Genomic DNA, 13,244 nt, shown 5'->3' with positions numbered 1-13,244 from the left:
TTCCACAAAGACTTTTCCCATCTTTTCTTTTCCAACTTTTCTCTTTCTAGAAACTGAACCTTTAGCCCTCCTCCTGATCCATATTGTCTCTTCTCCTCTTGGGTCCAGCCGTCTTTCCTTTTCCTTTGCCCTTCTTATCCCTGCTTTCAAGGAAGGATTTCATCTCCACCCTGGCTTCCCTCTGGGCCTCCTCGACTCTGCTCTGGAAAGCCATGACCTCCTCCTTTTCTGTCGGGTAGAGTTCCAGCTTCTTGCCAAGCGCAGCCTCGATGCGCTGATAAATCTCGACATCGTACTGCGTGACGACGCTAATGGCGATGCCGGATTTACCGGCACGGGCTGTTCGACCGACACGATGGATGTACGTCTTGGAGTCCTGAGGCAGATCCAGGTTGAGCACCACGTCGACGGCGGGGATATCCAGACCACGAGCAGCGACGTCGGTGGCGACGAGGATTTCGCGGGATCCTCCCTTGAACTTGTTGAGGGCACCGAGACGAGATGACTGGGATAGCTGTCCGTGAAGTGGGATGGCGCCGAAGCCAAGAGTTCGTAGCAGGATGGCTATTCTCTGTGTTTCAAAGACTGTGCGTGTAAAGATGATGATGGACTTTCCGGCAAACTCGTTGACGAGGTAGATGAGATATGTGTCCTTCCACTTGTGAGGCACGAGGATGTAGTGCTGGAGCAAGGTTGACACGGTCTGGTATTTGCTTGAGCTGACGCTAACACGGACAGGGTCCCGTAAACTGGCTCTCTGGAGACTCTCGACCTTGGAGCTGAGAGTTGCGGAGAAGAGATATGTGCGACGCTCGCGAGGGATGAACTTGAGGATCTTGTCGATGCTGGGACCAAAGTCCATGTCCAGCAGACGGTCGGCTTCGTCCATGACCAGGTACTTGAGGGACCGCAGCGAGAAGCCCTTTGTCTTTTCCAAGTGGTCCACCAATCTACCGGGCGTGGCAACGATGATATGGGGCTTCTTCCCGAGAGCGATGGCCTGGGGAACCATGTCTAGACCTCCGACAATAACGGCACATCTCAGCGAGATGAGGGCTCCCAGAGCTTCAAACGATTGTCCGATCTGGGCGGCAAGTTCTCGAGTGGGAGCAAGGACGAGTCCGAATAGCGGCTGGGGCTTCTCGAGGAGGGCCTGCAATATCGGCAGAGCAAACGCGGCGGTCTTTCCGCTACCAGTTTCGGCGAGGCCGATGACGTCGCGGCCTTGGAGGGCAACGGGGATGGATTTAGCCTGGATGGACGTGGGGTGCTTGTAGTTTAGAGACTCGCAGGCTTCGCATAATGAATCGACGATGCCCTAGAGAAAAGAGAGGAATCTTGTTAGTCTTGAGTGTTTTTTTTTTTAAAAAAAAATTGCAACATTCAATCCACCACATTCTTGTCTCGTACCAGCTCCTTGAACGTCTTGGGCTCCTCCGGTGCATCTGCAGCATCGCCAGAGGAAGCAACATCGAGCGTCGCCGATTCTTCTTCAGTGGGAGGATCCGGAGATGCCTTGGAGGTGCTGCCTCCTGCTTCTGCTTCTGCTTGACGCCGCTTTGCCGGCGCATCGTGCGCAATCTTTTGCCTCTTTGCGCCGCTCATTGTTGCTCTGATGTTTCCGCCTTGGATATGCTGGATAGAAACGAAACGAACGAGGCCTTGAACAACTTTTTTTTGGGGGTCGACTTTGCAGCAGCAAATCAGGACGCAGTGCGATGAACCCCGGTCGAGGTTGATGTGTGCAGGGGTTTTGAACAATTACGTCTATATCAGGATTTGTGCGGGAAAAGGGGGGGTTCGAAATCGTGGCGTTTTCGCTATAAAGGTGTTCAATTGTTGCATCTATTTGCTTAATGCATGCAGAACACTGGCTAATGTCATTAAAGAGATTTTGCGGAAGAATCTTTCTCCTCCAAAGAGCTGCTTACATGCATAAGCGGGTTGCTCAAGAAAAAAGTTGGTGGGGCGGCATCGCTGCGATAAGCTCTTATCGCCTGGCCTGGGCTAAACTTTTTCTTTCTTCTTGTATTGGACTGGCTGTATAATCTTGGTATAATCCATTGGATGTCCACTTTGCAACAAAGCAATTCCTCATCACCTACAAACCAAATCAATCAGCCATGGCAAAACGAAGAGTCAAGAAGCGCACCCACATGGGCGCAAACAACCCGCAGCCCAACTCGGCCGGACATGCCTCGGCCCGTGATCCCAAGAGCATGGTTATCAGAATCGGCGCTGGAGAAGTTGGCTCAAGCATCAGCCAGCTCGCGGCAGATGTGCGCAAAGTCATGGAGCCTGGCACTGCTAGCAGGCTCAAGGAGCGAAGGGGAAACCGATTGAAGGACTACGTTGTCATGTGCGGTCCGCTGGGAGTGACGCATTTGATGCTGTTTTCGCGATCAGAGGGCGGCAACACCAACATGAGAGTTGCGCTGGCACCTCGAGGACCGACGCTGAACTTTCGAGTCGAAAAGTATTCCCTGTGCAAGGATATCCAGAAGATCCAGAGGCATCCCAAGGGCATGGGCAAGGAGTTTCTTGCCGCTCCTCTGGTAAGGACACCACTGAGCCCAAATCTCAGCTCCATACTAATGATTGTCAGCTCGTCATGAACGGCTTCTCTCGACCTGGCTCAACCGCCAAATCAAAGGTCCCCAAGCATCTCGAGTCATTAGCCACCACCGTCTTCTCATCCATGTTCCCCCCGATCAACCCCCAAACCACGCCGATCAAGTCGATTCGCAGAGTGCTGCTCCTGAACCGAGAGCCGTCAAAGGAGGACGACGGTACTTTTATTCTCAACTTTAGGCACTATGCCATCACCACTAGACGATCGGGAGTCTCAAAGCAGCTGCGCCGAATCAACGCGGCTGAGCAGTTCCTCAACACCAAGACCAGCCGACGCAGCCACGTGCCCAACTTGGGCAAACTCGAAGATATCGCAGACTACATGATTGGCGAGGGTGGCGATGGATATGTCTCCGATGTGACGAGTGGCAGTGAAGTCGACACCGATGCCGAAGTTGAAGTCCAGGACACGGCGTCTCGAAAGGTCCTGTCTGCCAAAGCCCGAGCTGCCGCAGCAGAGAACGGCCAAGATGAGGAGCCGGAAGAGGCAAATGTAGAAAAGCACGTGGTCAAGCTCGTCGAGCTCGGACCTCGTATGCGACTGCGTTTGACCAAGGTCGAGGAGGGAATGTGCTCGGGTAAGGTCATGTGGCACGAGTACATCCACAAGTCGGCTGGCGAAATCAAGGAGCTGGAGAAGCGATGGGAGAAGCGACTGCAGGAGAAGGAGGCTCGACGACGCGAGCAAAAGGCCAATGTGGAGAAGAAGAAGGCGGCCAAGGAGGCTCAAAAGGCATCTCAGAAGGGCGGAAAGGGCAACGGTGACGAGGAGGAGGAAGATGACGAGGATGACTACGAGTACTACAGCGATATGGATGTGGATGAGTTTGACAGCGAAGGGCTGGCTGGTGATGCCGAGTTCAAGGTCAACGAGCAAAAGGAAGAGGATGGCGAGTGGGAAGACCAGGAAGAGGAGATTGGTAATAACTGAGCCGAATGAGGTGAGGGTTGGGTATATCCTTGTTTCCAAGGGGAGGGGCATTTGTATGAAACATGTATGGCGCATGGGTGTTTATCTTCAAAGTCGAAATGGCTGCAATTTACAATGTACATGTTGATATGCCATCTTTTGCTTGCATGAGGCTATGATGTGACATGATTTGTAAGATCCAACACTGGTATAAGCAACTCATCTATGTCTAATACTATTGACGGGTAGTAACTGTGTTAAATAGACACCATTGGAGTGTTAATCAGTGCTCGATGCCCCTGACTACCCTCCATCAACTTATTAACAGGCTCGTCGCCGTCTTTCAACAATCTCCACCTCCACGCCTTAATAGCAGGTCGTTCCAATCCAACGCCCTCAATGACATCAACCACCCAATTCCCTATACTGGGGAGAAACTTGAACGCATGGCCACTTCCCCCAGTCGCACATACAAGACCCTCATATCCAGGGACATTGTCGATAACGTAGTGATTATCGAAAGAATCAGTGTACCAACAGAGGCGGCTCTCTGAGATGTGGATTCCGGCGTTGCCCAACTCGGGGAGATATTCACCCAGGAATTCGGCGACCACTTTGTGAGCTTGTTCGGGAACTTGATTTATTACTGATGTTGTAGTTTCGCCTAGATTGCCGCTCCATTTGGTCACGGGTACGCTGCGTTCTTGTCCATCGGACTGCTGCTGAGGGTTTGTATACTTGGTTCCTCTGTACCCAATCTTGAGAATACCGTGCTCATCGATGGGGAAGCCGTAAAGGCCTCCGTCGGCACCATGTTCACGCATGTTAAACGACCACGAGGGGAAACGAGAATGATGGAAACGCTGGCGAAGGGGCGATGATTCCGGGATGCGGAGCATAAAGACAGAACCAGCGGTTGTTTCGCAGAGTGAGTCGAGTGACGGTAGAAGCGACGGTGTCCAACCGCCGCAACAGATGACGATGATGGATGCTGCGTGATGTTTCTCGTCCGCGGTGGTGATGCCGGTGACGGTCTTGGTGGTGGAATCCGATGCTGTGTCGTGTGTGAAGGAGGTGAATTTGCCTTGTACAGGGTCTAGAACGAAGCGGACGCCGAGCTTCTTTGCCTTGTGAAGAGCAAAAATACAGGCCTTGTCGGCAAGGACGTGGCCCCCCGTGGTGTCGAGAACGCCGAGGACTTGTTTGTTGAATGGCTGAAGAGCATATTCGATGGCCCTTTGTGAGGCGAGCTGGATATCGGCCTGTTTGTTGTTGATGAGCTGCGTGCTGTCATATCCAGCCCTCTCCATGTTTTCGACGGTGGCAATCTCAAAGTCGGGGAGGGTGGTGGAGTCGCTGCAATTGAGGTAGCCGTTTGGAATAAAGAGGGAGCTGTTGGGAGTTATTCCCTTGATACCCTCTCCATCGTGATTTTTGAGTTCTGCGTTCCAGGCGGCCCACGCAGAGAGAGCTTCGGTGCTGAGATGCTGGTATTCGGTTTGAGAGCCATACGCTGAGCGAATAATCTTGTTTATGTCTGGATGAAGTGTGTGAGTAGGATATGAGTTGACTTGGTGCTGTTTTTGGTAAGCGAGGAATCCAACGAACCGGAGGATGCAGAGTCACAGCTTTCAAAGTAAGAGTACAGCGTCTCATCATAGGGGGTGCTGTCAAAGACTGTGATGTTTGTGTAGCCTCTTTGTGCGAGATGGATGGATGTGCTGAGGCCAAAGACGCCTGCCCCAATGATGATGGTGGGAGAGTCCTTGGACGGCGGTAGACGCTGAGTCATTGTTGTATCTGAAAAGGCTGACCAAGATGAGAAGATGGAAAACTCTCCGTGGTAAGTTCTGCTATGAACAAGGGGAAAGCCAACTGCAAACAGAAGTAAACAGAGGGTGGATTTGAATGAGGAGAGTGGTTACACAGATCTACGTGACAACTCAACTCAACAGTAAATATTTATACGATGAACGAGATGGGTATTTCAAGTCCTAGAAGATTTGTTGATGACGATTGCAAAGGAGTTGATCTACACTCTGTTGGTTCTACGACAGCGTAGTATTGCGACATTGAGATGAGTGGACAAGGCATATCCGTGTAAGTCGCTTTGGATTGGCTGCATTTGCACAAGGAATTAGCCTAATCTACCACTCGACATGATTCGCCGAGGCACATGAGATTGTGAGATGGAATCAAATACTTTTTCCATCATGTCAACTCACATCTCATCACGTAAGTTGTTTCATTATAAGCTACCTGATTTTCGTATACTCCATGTTCTTTTCCAAGCCTCACTCGGGATACGCGGGAAAATCCCACGGCACCGCCTTCGCCAACAACTCATAATCCAATCCCTTTGCTCCACCATTCAGAAACAAAAACTTTGTAAACGGCACCGTCGCGTAATACTCGAAACGAGTACCCGAAGGAATAAACGCAACATCTCCGGGGAGGAGATACTCCGTCTTGTAGCCCTGAACCGTCAGGGCAAGCTGGCCCTCGTCCATCTGGATGGCAAAGTGGTGAGGCAGCTGAGCAGCATTCGTCTTGTCGCCCTCGAGCCTCGGAGACAGCGTGAGCGTGCTAATGGTAAAGTTCTTGTAGGGCGTCTGCTCCGCCGTGAGCAGTGTCTGGATGACCTTGTAGCCGTTTTCGCTGTTGAGGTACTTTGGCCCGTAGTCTTTGGCGACGTAGTACGGATCCGTGGGATCCGTGGACAGCGAGTTGTTGCCGTTGTTCCAGACGTTGCCGTTGTGCCAGTTGATGCTTGGGTTGCCAGCGGTGCCATTGACAAAGTCTCGTCGCGGCACGTAGACGTCAGCCTTGGCCACGTACAAGTCGAGCGAGTTGAGCTGGGCTTCTAGCTCGGGTGTGATATCGCCAAAGGGCTGCTGGTCGTCCCCGATCAGCTGATACGGCGATCCGTGGGGAGAATCAAAGTCTCCGATGCTGTAGACGTTGTACAGCTCTTCGAACCCGGCCGGGTTGTAAATGTGCGTGAGCTGGCTATCCGGATCCGTGTGCTGAAAGGTGTGAATCGTGCCGGGCGGAGCGGTGCCGAAATCACCCAGCGTGAGCACGCGAGCCTCGTCAATGGCGCCCGTCACGTTCTTCTTGGTCCACAGCTCGACTCGTCCCTTGGAGCAGTAGAAATGCTCGTGGGCCTCGCGGTGAGTGTGAGGCCGCGCAGAAGTCCAGCCCGTCCATTTGCTGGTGTGCTGGACAACGGCAAAGGCGCCGTCGGAGGAGTTTGTGGTGATGGAGAAGCGGATGATTTGACCAGAGGTGGTCAGCTTGATGGCCTGGCCCTTGTAGCGAGGCAGGATGTAGGGACGGACGTGGTCGGGGGCTACATCGACGACAAGGGGAGGGAGGGAATAAGAAGCTGCCGTGGATGAGGCGGTTGAGAGGAGGGAAAGGGACAGCGATGTGAGCGTGGAGGCTTTCATTGTGGCACAGGTTGATGATGTTGGCTGATCCTTCAACTTGGGGAACATACAAAGGACTCGTTTCCTGGAGCATTCATTTATACGTTTGTAGATTTGTGTAGATGTAGACGTTCCCATAGCAAAAGGAATAAAAAAAAGAATATGTCGGCAGTTCACCCGAATAAGAAGTTCATCCTCACCTGCTGCATATCGACGGCCAGGCCCAATCAACGAACCCACTAGCAAAGCAAGATGTGAAGACTATCTTCCATTCTAGTTCTCTCACCTTCTTTCTACTACCCTTTCACCGACCCGGCTTCCTCTAGCTCCCGGATTGTGCATGCAACAGCCTGTCGTCCTGCCTAATTCGTGTATTATACATACATTATACATATTGGGTGTAACCCTCCAAGACGTCAAAGGCTCGCCCATTGACGCGATGACTTGATCGATTTCTCTCCGAGCGCTAAGCAACAGGGCGAGAAGGGGTTAGCATAGGTGGAATCAAGGTCCCGGGTGGAATCAAGCTTGTCCAGGGGGGTGACATGGGTTTATAACGTTAGCTTTAGCCAGGGTCGATCCTGTTTTCTCTGTTTGTGTGCTTTGGATTAGAAGATAAGAGGCTTGGTAATGATTAGACTATATGGTATCAAACTGCAAACAAAATGATTCATATGCGGTCAAATAATGTCGGGAATCGAGGTCGTGCTCACATGAGAGACTTGTAAGATGACACCACAATAGACATGCAGCTTCAAGTGACAGACGAGGTTTCTGTATTGTATTGAACCTCACGACAGCTTTCTATATCCCACAACACGGTATACATGTATCCATCATTACTCTCAATCCCTCTTCTTCATACTTGATTCACCGGCGCAACTGGCCTTCCCTCCCTCTTCCACCGCAACACATTCTCAAAACACTCCTTCTCCGCCCTCCGGATCGCCTCCTCCGTCCAGCCTCCCATATGCGACTGCAACACCACCTTGTCGCTCGTCCTAAAGTACGGGTTGATGTTGGGCTCATTGCTGAACACGTCTAGTCCCGCCCGTTCGACTTTGCCGCTTTCCAAAGCCTCAATCAGCGCCTCTTGATCGACAATGGGCCCTCGCGCCGTGTTGATGAGAAAGACACCGTCCTTCATCATCTTGAATCCGGCATGCGAAATGAGATTCCGTGTTGCCGGCGCAAGGGGGCAATTGATCGATGCGACATCTGCTTGGGAGAGCAATTCCTCTAGGGAAGAGCAGTATTCGGCATGGCATGCCTCTTCAATTTCGGCGCTCGGCCTCGTCCGGTTGTAGTAGTTGACTTTCATGTTAAACGTCTTCGCTTTGACGGACAGATACCCGCCAATGCTCCCCATGCCCACGATTCCAAGCGTCATCCCCGTCGGATCTTTTGTTGGCACAATACCGTTATACCATAGCCCTGCCCGAACTCTCTTGTCCGCAACATGCGTGTTTCTCATCACGGCCAGCGTCAAAAAGATGGCCATGTCGGCCGTTGCTTCGGCCACGGCATCGACAGTGTTGCAGAACCAAATGCCTTGGCTCGTCATCCATGAGACGTCGAACTCGTCGTAGCCCGCCCATACAGAGGCAATGAGGCGGCAGTGGGGAGTAAGAGCGGAGAGCAGCTCCTCATTGAGAGGCTTCAAGGAGGGTGTATCGAGGGTGCAGATGAGAGCGTCTATTGGGCCCGACCGGGCGATGAAGCGAGGGAGCTCCTCTAGAAGCCGTCGCCGGTTGGACGATTGAAGAAACTAAAACAAATCATTTGTGCATGAGTTGTATGAAAGACTAAGTAGAGAGTCTATAGTTTCAAATGCTCACGTTGATATCCAGCTCCGCTTTGACCGTGTTCAGGTAGTCATCGCCAACATACTTGACACTGCCAACATACTGCCACTCGGGGCTTCTTATTCAGTGCCACAGAGCTCATTGGTTGTTCTGGTTGCTCAGCAAAACAGTTGAATCAACTGCAAGAACTATTTTGAAGGGACATATTCCGTAGAGCAAGAAATGACTTGGGCCGCTTCTTCTTATTGCCGTGTTAGAAGGACAACAAGCTCCAGGTTTTGAAAATACCCTCCGTCCCACTATCTACCAGATCTGAAGCCGTAAAATGCCCCAAAATATGTACAGTAGAGGCACCCGGAGAGTGACGATTCAGTCGGGCGTTCATGATGCGGAGGGAGCCCGCTGGGAGTGTTGGAGCCTGTTGAAGATGATGGCCTTGACAGACGAGATCGCGCAAGCACGGCGCATTCGAGTTCTCATGTTTCAGGTTGATTGTTTGAGCTGCATATGTTGTAGATGCGCGTCGAGATGGAGATGAAAGTTGTTGATAGAAAATCGGCGGGATTGGTGGCTAGAGTTGCACCAACTGTCGTAGATGTAAGAACAAGTCTTGAATTACAAGCACATGTCTAGGAAACTTGCACCGAATCGTAAAAAGGCCGGGCCTTGAATGCTGGCGGCTATAGAAGAAGTCATTTCGTCAACTGTGTGCGCCGGGAGGCTCCGAAAATCTCCTGACCGGGTCAATTGCAATTTCAACACCAACAATCAAAAGGATTCAAAACATGGCGTGATCAAATACTTGGCCTTCGCTCCCCTTTCATTACGTCGTTGATCATTCAAGTCAATCTATTTTCGGCAAATATCCCTGCTTGCATCGATCCAAGTACACTGACTGTGACGCGAAAGATGCCTTGCCTGTTTTCAACCTACCATTTCATCTGCCCAAGAATCCGGTTCATTTCAGCCGCAATCAACGCAGCGCTCCATGCCAAAACCGACGAATAAAATTCAATGCTTACTGGCTGTATGACCACTTCGCCGCACATCGGGTAAGAATCGTTCGACAGCCAGAAACCCTGCAGCACACAAGATTCCAATCTGCCCCAATTCGGCCACCCCCTTCCAAGGCATCTTCACAGCACGAACCAATCGAGAGAGAGAGAGCAGCCAGATCCCGTCCGAATATGGGCTCACAGCAAAGCCTTACGCGCAAGGATTTTAGGCTGTGCAAAGCCCAAAAGCGAATTCGGCAGCCGTTGAAGCCCGTTTTGGGGGGGGTGAGAAGTGAGCAGATGCTCACTACTTTGGACAACCAAAATCACACCACCGCTCCGGCGCAACACACCACTTCTCGGACTATCAACAGACAACATCGCGGAAACGAGACACCACGCTCGGGAGAAGCAGGCAAGGCCAATTTTGCAAATGTTATCGACGGCTGCGATGGAGAGAATTCAATCTCGGATGCACTGCAGTCCACATCGACTACATATACATATACAAAAGCAAAACATCTTCCGCCATCTCTAGTGTTTCTTCACTTACACCAGCTCAGCCATCACCAAGCTGCAACTTATACATACAACACAATACAATACATACACATCTAGACTTCACCGTCTAACACAACACAAACCGCCGAAATGGTCACTCAACCAGCCAGAATCCCCGTCGCCGCCCCAGGCCCCCTCGCCAGAGCTTTCCCAGCCGTCATCGCCGTCGGCGTCGGTAAGTCATCCACCAAGACTTCACTCAACCAACTCCCTCGTCAATCCACTAATACTCAACTCCAGTCTCTGCCGTCGCGCTCAACGTTCGCTCGCAGCTCAAGACGCACTCAGCCACTCAGGACCGCTTCTTCGCCCAGTACAAGAACCCCGAGAGCGAAGCCGTCCGCCAAAAGGTCTTCGACGGCGCCGTCGAGGATCCCCGCAAGAGCTGGTTCAACGTCCTGGGCTGGTGACTATTTGAGGATTAAGCAAGGGGTTTATAAAGACGCAATTCGCATTACTGGGCGTTTGATTGTTACTTTAATTTTTTTTCGAGGAGTTGGACAAGGATATTTTGCTGGTTGGTGAAGGCGTCGTGCATCGGTCTGTTTCGATGCGACTACCCGGTGTATAGATGGTGGAAGAAGGGGGTCGTCGAGGGGCCCGAGCATTGATACCAGCCTTATTTACATGGCAACTTTAATCGCTAAACAAGTTCAAGAATCTTTCAAGTCTTGATTTTCATGCTTGAATTGCTACGAGAAGTATCGCCGTCGCTGAGCTCTCCGTCAACCTAGAGGTATAAAGACGACTAAGCAACAATCCGCTTCACTCAAACATGAGCTCAAAATTTCCCAGTTGAATATAATTTCTGTTTGCTTCGCTATGTGCTAAAATTCCCAAGGCTATATACAACATCATGTCGTATTTACAAATCATGAGAGCCATATATAGTCTCCCCCATTTTTTGTTGCTTTCACTTCATCCCTTCAAATCATACCCTTCATAAAAGAAAAAGAAAAAACATCCCATTCCCATCATTCGCTTATTTCTGAGCGAAGCCGAGACGCTCGTTGCCGAGGTCAAAGACGACCAGGGCCGCCTTGAGGGCGACATCACCAAAGATGTTGATGCCAATGTCAGAGCTGCTCTGGAGACCACCGAAGCAGGTGGAGCTGCCCTCCTCGATGGGGGTGAGGTTCAGCAGGTCGCCGGAGATGGTGATGGTCTGGCCACCAACACCGAAGGAGAAGGAGGGGAGGTCCTCGTCGCAGTCGAAGACGACACCTTCCTGGGAGTCATCGTACTCGGCAGACTCGACGTTGTTGTAGTAGGCGTCAACAACGCTGTCGGGGAGGAGTAGCAGGGTGGTGCCAGTGTCGGCAATACCGGTGATGGAGCTGCGGCCCAGCTTGGCACCGCCAACGGAGTAACCGGAGGCAGTGAAGCCCCAGTAACCCTCGCTGCCGTCGGCGGGAGTGTATCCAATGGTGCCCTTGGCGAGAGAAGTGTCGATGAAGCCAAAGTTGTAGCTTCCGGCTATTCGTTCGCCTCATTTCAGTTTACTGATGTCATAAAAAGGATAGAAGAAAGGGAACAGAAGGTTTTGTTACTTACTCTCCTGGTGCCTCAGATCGGCAGTGAAAAGGGGCTCAGCCAGGCTGTTGGCAGCGTTGGAGAACCAGGTCTTCTGGGCGCGGGGCTGGACAGTGTTGCCAATGTCGAAGCCGAGACCGACGAGACCGGAGATGACGGTGTCCTGGACGAACTGGGTGGAAACCTTGGTGGCAGACTCAACGGCCTGAGTCTTGACGCTGAAGCCGCCAATGCTGACAACATCGGTGTAGACGTCACCGCTGGAGCTGCTGCGGTCACCGTAGGAGATGGACCAGGTAGAGCCGGACAGCTTCTTGGCAGTGGAAGACTTGGAAGGGCTGTAGGTAACGTGTCCGGAGGCGGAAGACTTGGGGGTCTCGGAGCTGAAGACCCACAGGTCGGAGGAACCGGTGTCAAAGTCCAGGGGGAGGACCTGAGCGGGAGTACCAATGGAGACGTTGGTGATGTACTCGTCATCGGCGCTGTCGCTGGGGTTGGTATTGGCAGAGCCAGTCTGGCGCTTGGTGAGGGAGTGCCTGGCAGCGACGGCAGCGCGGAGGTTGTCGCTGATGGGAGCGCCGTACTTTCTCTTGGCCTTGAAGAGGGCGGTAGGACCGTGGGCAACGTAGTTCTTGTTGTAAGTGACCTCGATGGAAGCGGTCTTCTGTCCCTCAGTGGGGAGAGCCGCAGCCATGCCGCTAGCGGCGAGGAAGGAAACGAGGAAAGCACCGAAGGTCTGCATTTTGAAGGATGGCTTTTTTCAGAGAAAGCTGCTCAGGAGTAGACTAGGCTGGTTATCTTGAAGGCTGATGAGACAAAAACTTCAACACCAGATCGAGGGAAGATGGACGACTTTATATCCATCCAGGCTCGCGTGCCAACCTATCTTTGAGGCCAAAGATATTGGAGTTGCCCAGCTCCAAAGGCCTTGTTGACGGCTTCAAGAGCATGGTTTGGGAAGGTCATTTTGCGCCATCATCCTGGGTATTCACACACTTGCTGGGGGGATGGTGATGGGGAGAGGAGCCAAGATGGTGGAATCGACATCAGCATCCAGCTTTGATAGCTGATAGCTCGCAGTCACCAGGCTGTGGGCGAATCAAACTCTCACGTCCGGGTGTGGAGAGGGCGCCTAGTCGTTTAGCCCAGAGAGCGTATTGCCTTTTCTGCATTGCTTCAATGGAGACGCTGGAACCTTTGTCGATCCCGTATCGTCCTTGATCCCAAGATAGAAGTCCAGAGGATTAGTTCATGGCCACAACTGCTGGTTCGGGGACCGGTGCTCCAAGGCGGTCTCCAGAGGGGGGGATACTAGGTAGTACAGATGGTGCTTTAACAATAGTCCTCGCCACCATAGGCGCTCCGTCCAATCCGGGAT

At 52.0% G+C, this 13,244-nt stretch overlaps 7 protein-coding genes across 7 annotated transcripts; 2 read left to right on the top strand and 5 right to left on the bottom strand.

Moving 5' to 3' along the window:
• Positions 1–61: 61 nt before the first annotated feature.
• On the bottom strand, positions 62–1,605 carry Triagg1_8328 (uncharacterized protein; the record flags this gene model as incomplete). Its single annotated transcript, XM_062903163.1, has 2 exons — positions 62–1,318; positions 1,411–1,605. The coding sequence occupies 2 exons, from the start codon at positions 1,603–1,605 to the stop codon at positions 62–64; spliced, it is 1,452 nt and encodes a 483-aa protein (XP_062752738.1).
• A 518-nt stretch (positions 1,606–2,123) lies between these two features.
• On the top strand, positions 2,124–3,562 carry Triagg1_8327 (uncharacterized protein; the record flags this gene model as incomplete). Its single annotated transcript, XM_062903161.1, has 2 exons — positions 2,124–2,555; positions 2,606–3,562. 2 exons carry the CDS (start codon positions 2,124–2,126, stop codon positions 3,560–3,562), a joined length of 1,389 nt encoding a protein of 462 aa, XP_062752737.1.
• A 236-nt stretch (positions 3,563–3,798) lies between these two features.
• Positions 3,799–5,333, bottom strand: Triagg1_8326 (uncharacterized protein; the record flags this gene model as incomplete). The annotated part of the gene is made up of 2 exons (XM_062903160.1): positions 3,799–5,078; positions 5,150–5,333. 2 exons carry the CDS (start codon positions 5,331–5,333, stop codon positions 3,799–3,801), a joined length of 1,464 nt encoding a protein of 487 aa, XP_062752736.1.
• A 502-nt stretch (positions 5,334–5,835) lies between these two features.
• Triagg1_8325 (uncharacterized protein) lies at positions 5,836–6,993 on the bottom strand (the record flags this gene model as incomplete). Its single annotated transcript, XM_062903159.1, has 1 exon — positions 5,836–6,993. The coding sequence occupies one exon, from the start codon at positions 6,991–6,993 to the stop codon at positions 5,836–5,838; it is 1,158 nt and encodes a 385-aa protein (XP_062752735.1).
• Positions 6,994–7,831: 838 nt separating this feature from the next.
• Positions 7,832–8,919, bottom strand: Triagg1_8324 (uncharacterized protein; the record flags this gene model as incomplete). Its single annotated transcript, XM_062903158.1, has 2 exons — positions 7,832–8,740; positions 8,881–8,919. The coding sequence occupies 2 exons, from the start codon at positions 8,917–8,919 to the stop codon at positions 7,832–7,834; spliced, it is 948 nt and encodes a 315-aa protein (XP_062752734.1).
• Positions 8,920–9,964: 1,045 nt separating this feature from the next.
• Positions 9,965–10,743, top strand: Triagg1_8323 (uncharacterized protein; the record flags this gene model as incomplete). Its single annotated transcript, XM_062903157.1, has 3 exons — positions 9,965–10,309; positions 10,391–10,508; positions 10,574–10,743. The coding sequence occupies 3 exons, from the start codon at positions 9,965–9,967 to the stop codon at positions 10,741–10,743; spliced, it is 633 nt and encodes a 210-aa protein (XP_062752733.1).
• A 572-nt stretch (positions 10,744–11,315) lies between these two features.
• Positions 11,316–12,608, bottom strand: Triagg1_8322 (uncharacterized protein; the record flags this gene model as incomplete). Its single annotated transcript, XM_062903156.1, has 2 exons — positions 11,316–11,809; positions 11,888–12,608. The coding sequence occupies 2 exons, from the start codon at positions 12,606–12,608 to the stop codon at positions 11,316–11,318; spliced, it is 1,215 nt and encodes a 404-aa protein (XP_062752732.1).
• Positions 12,609–13,244: the final 636 nt, after the last annotated feature.

This window comes from Trichoderma aggressivum (assembly GCF_033847375.1).
Source record: "Trichoderma aggressivum f. europaeum strain CBS 100526 chromosome Unknown scaffold_040, whole genome shotgun sequence".
Classification (NCBI taxonomy): Eukaryota; Fungi; Ascomycota; class Sordariomycetes; order Hypocreales; family Hypocreaceae; genus Trichoderma; species Trichoderma aggressivum.
This window is presented reverse-complemented; position numbering and strand designations above follow the sequence as displayed.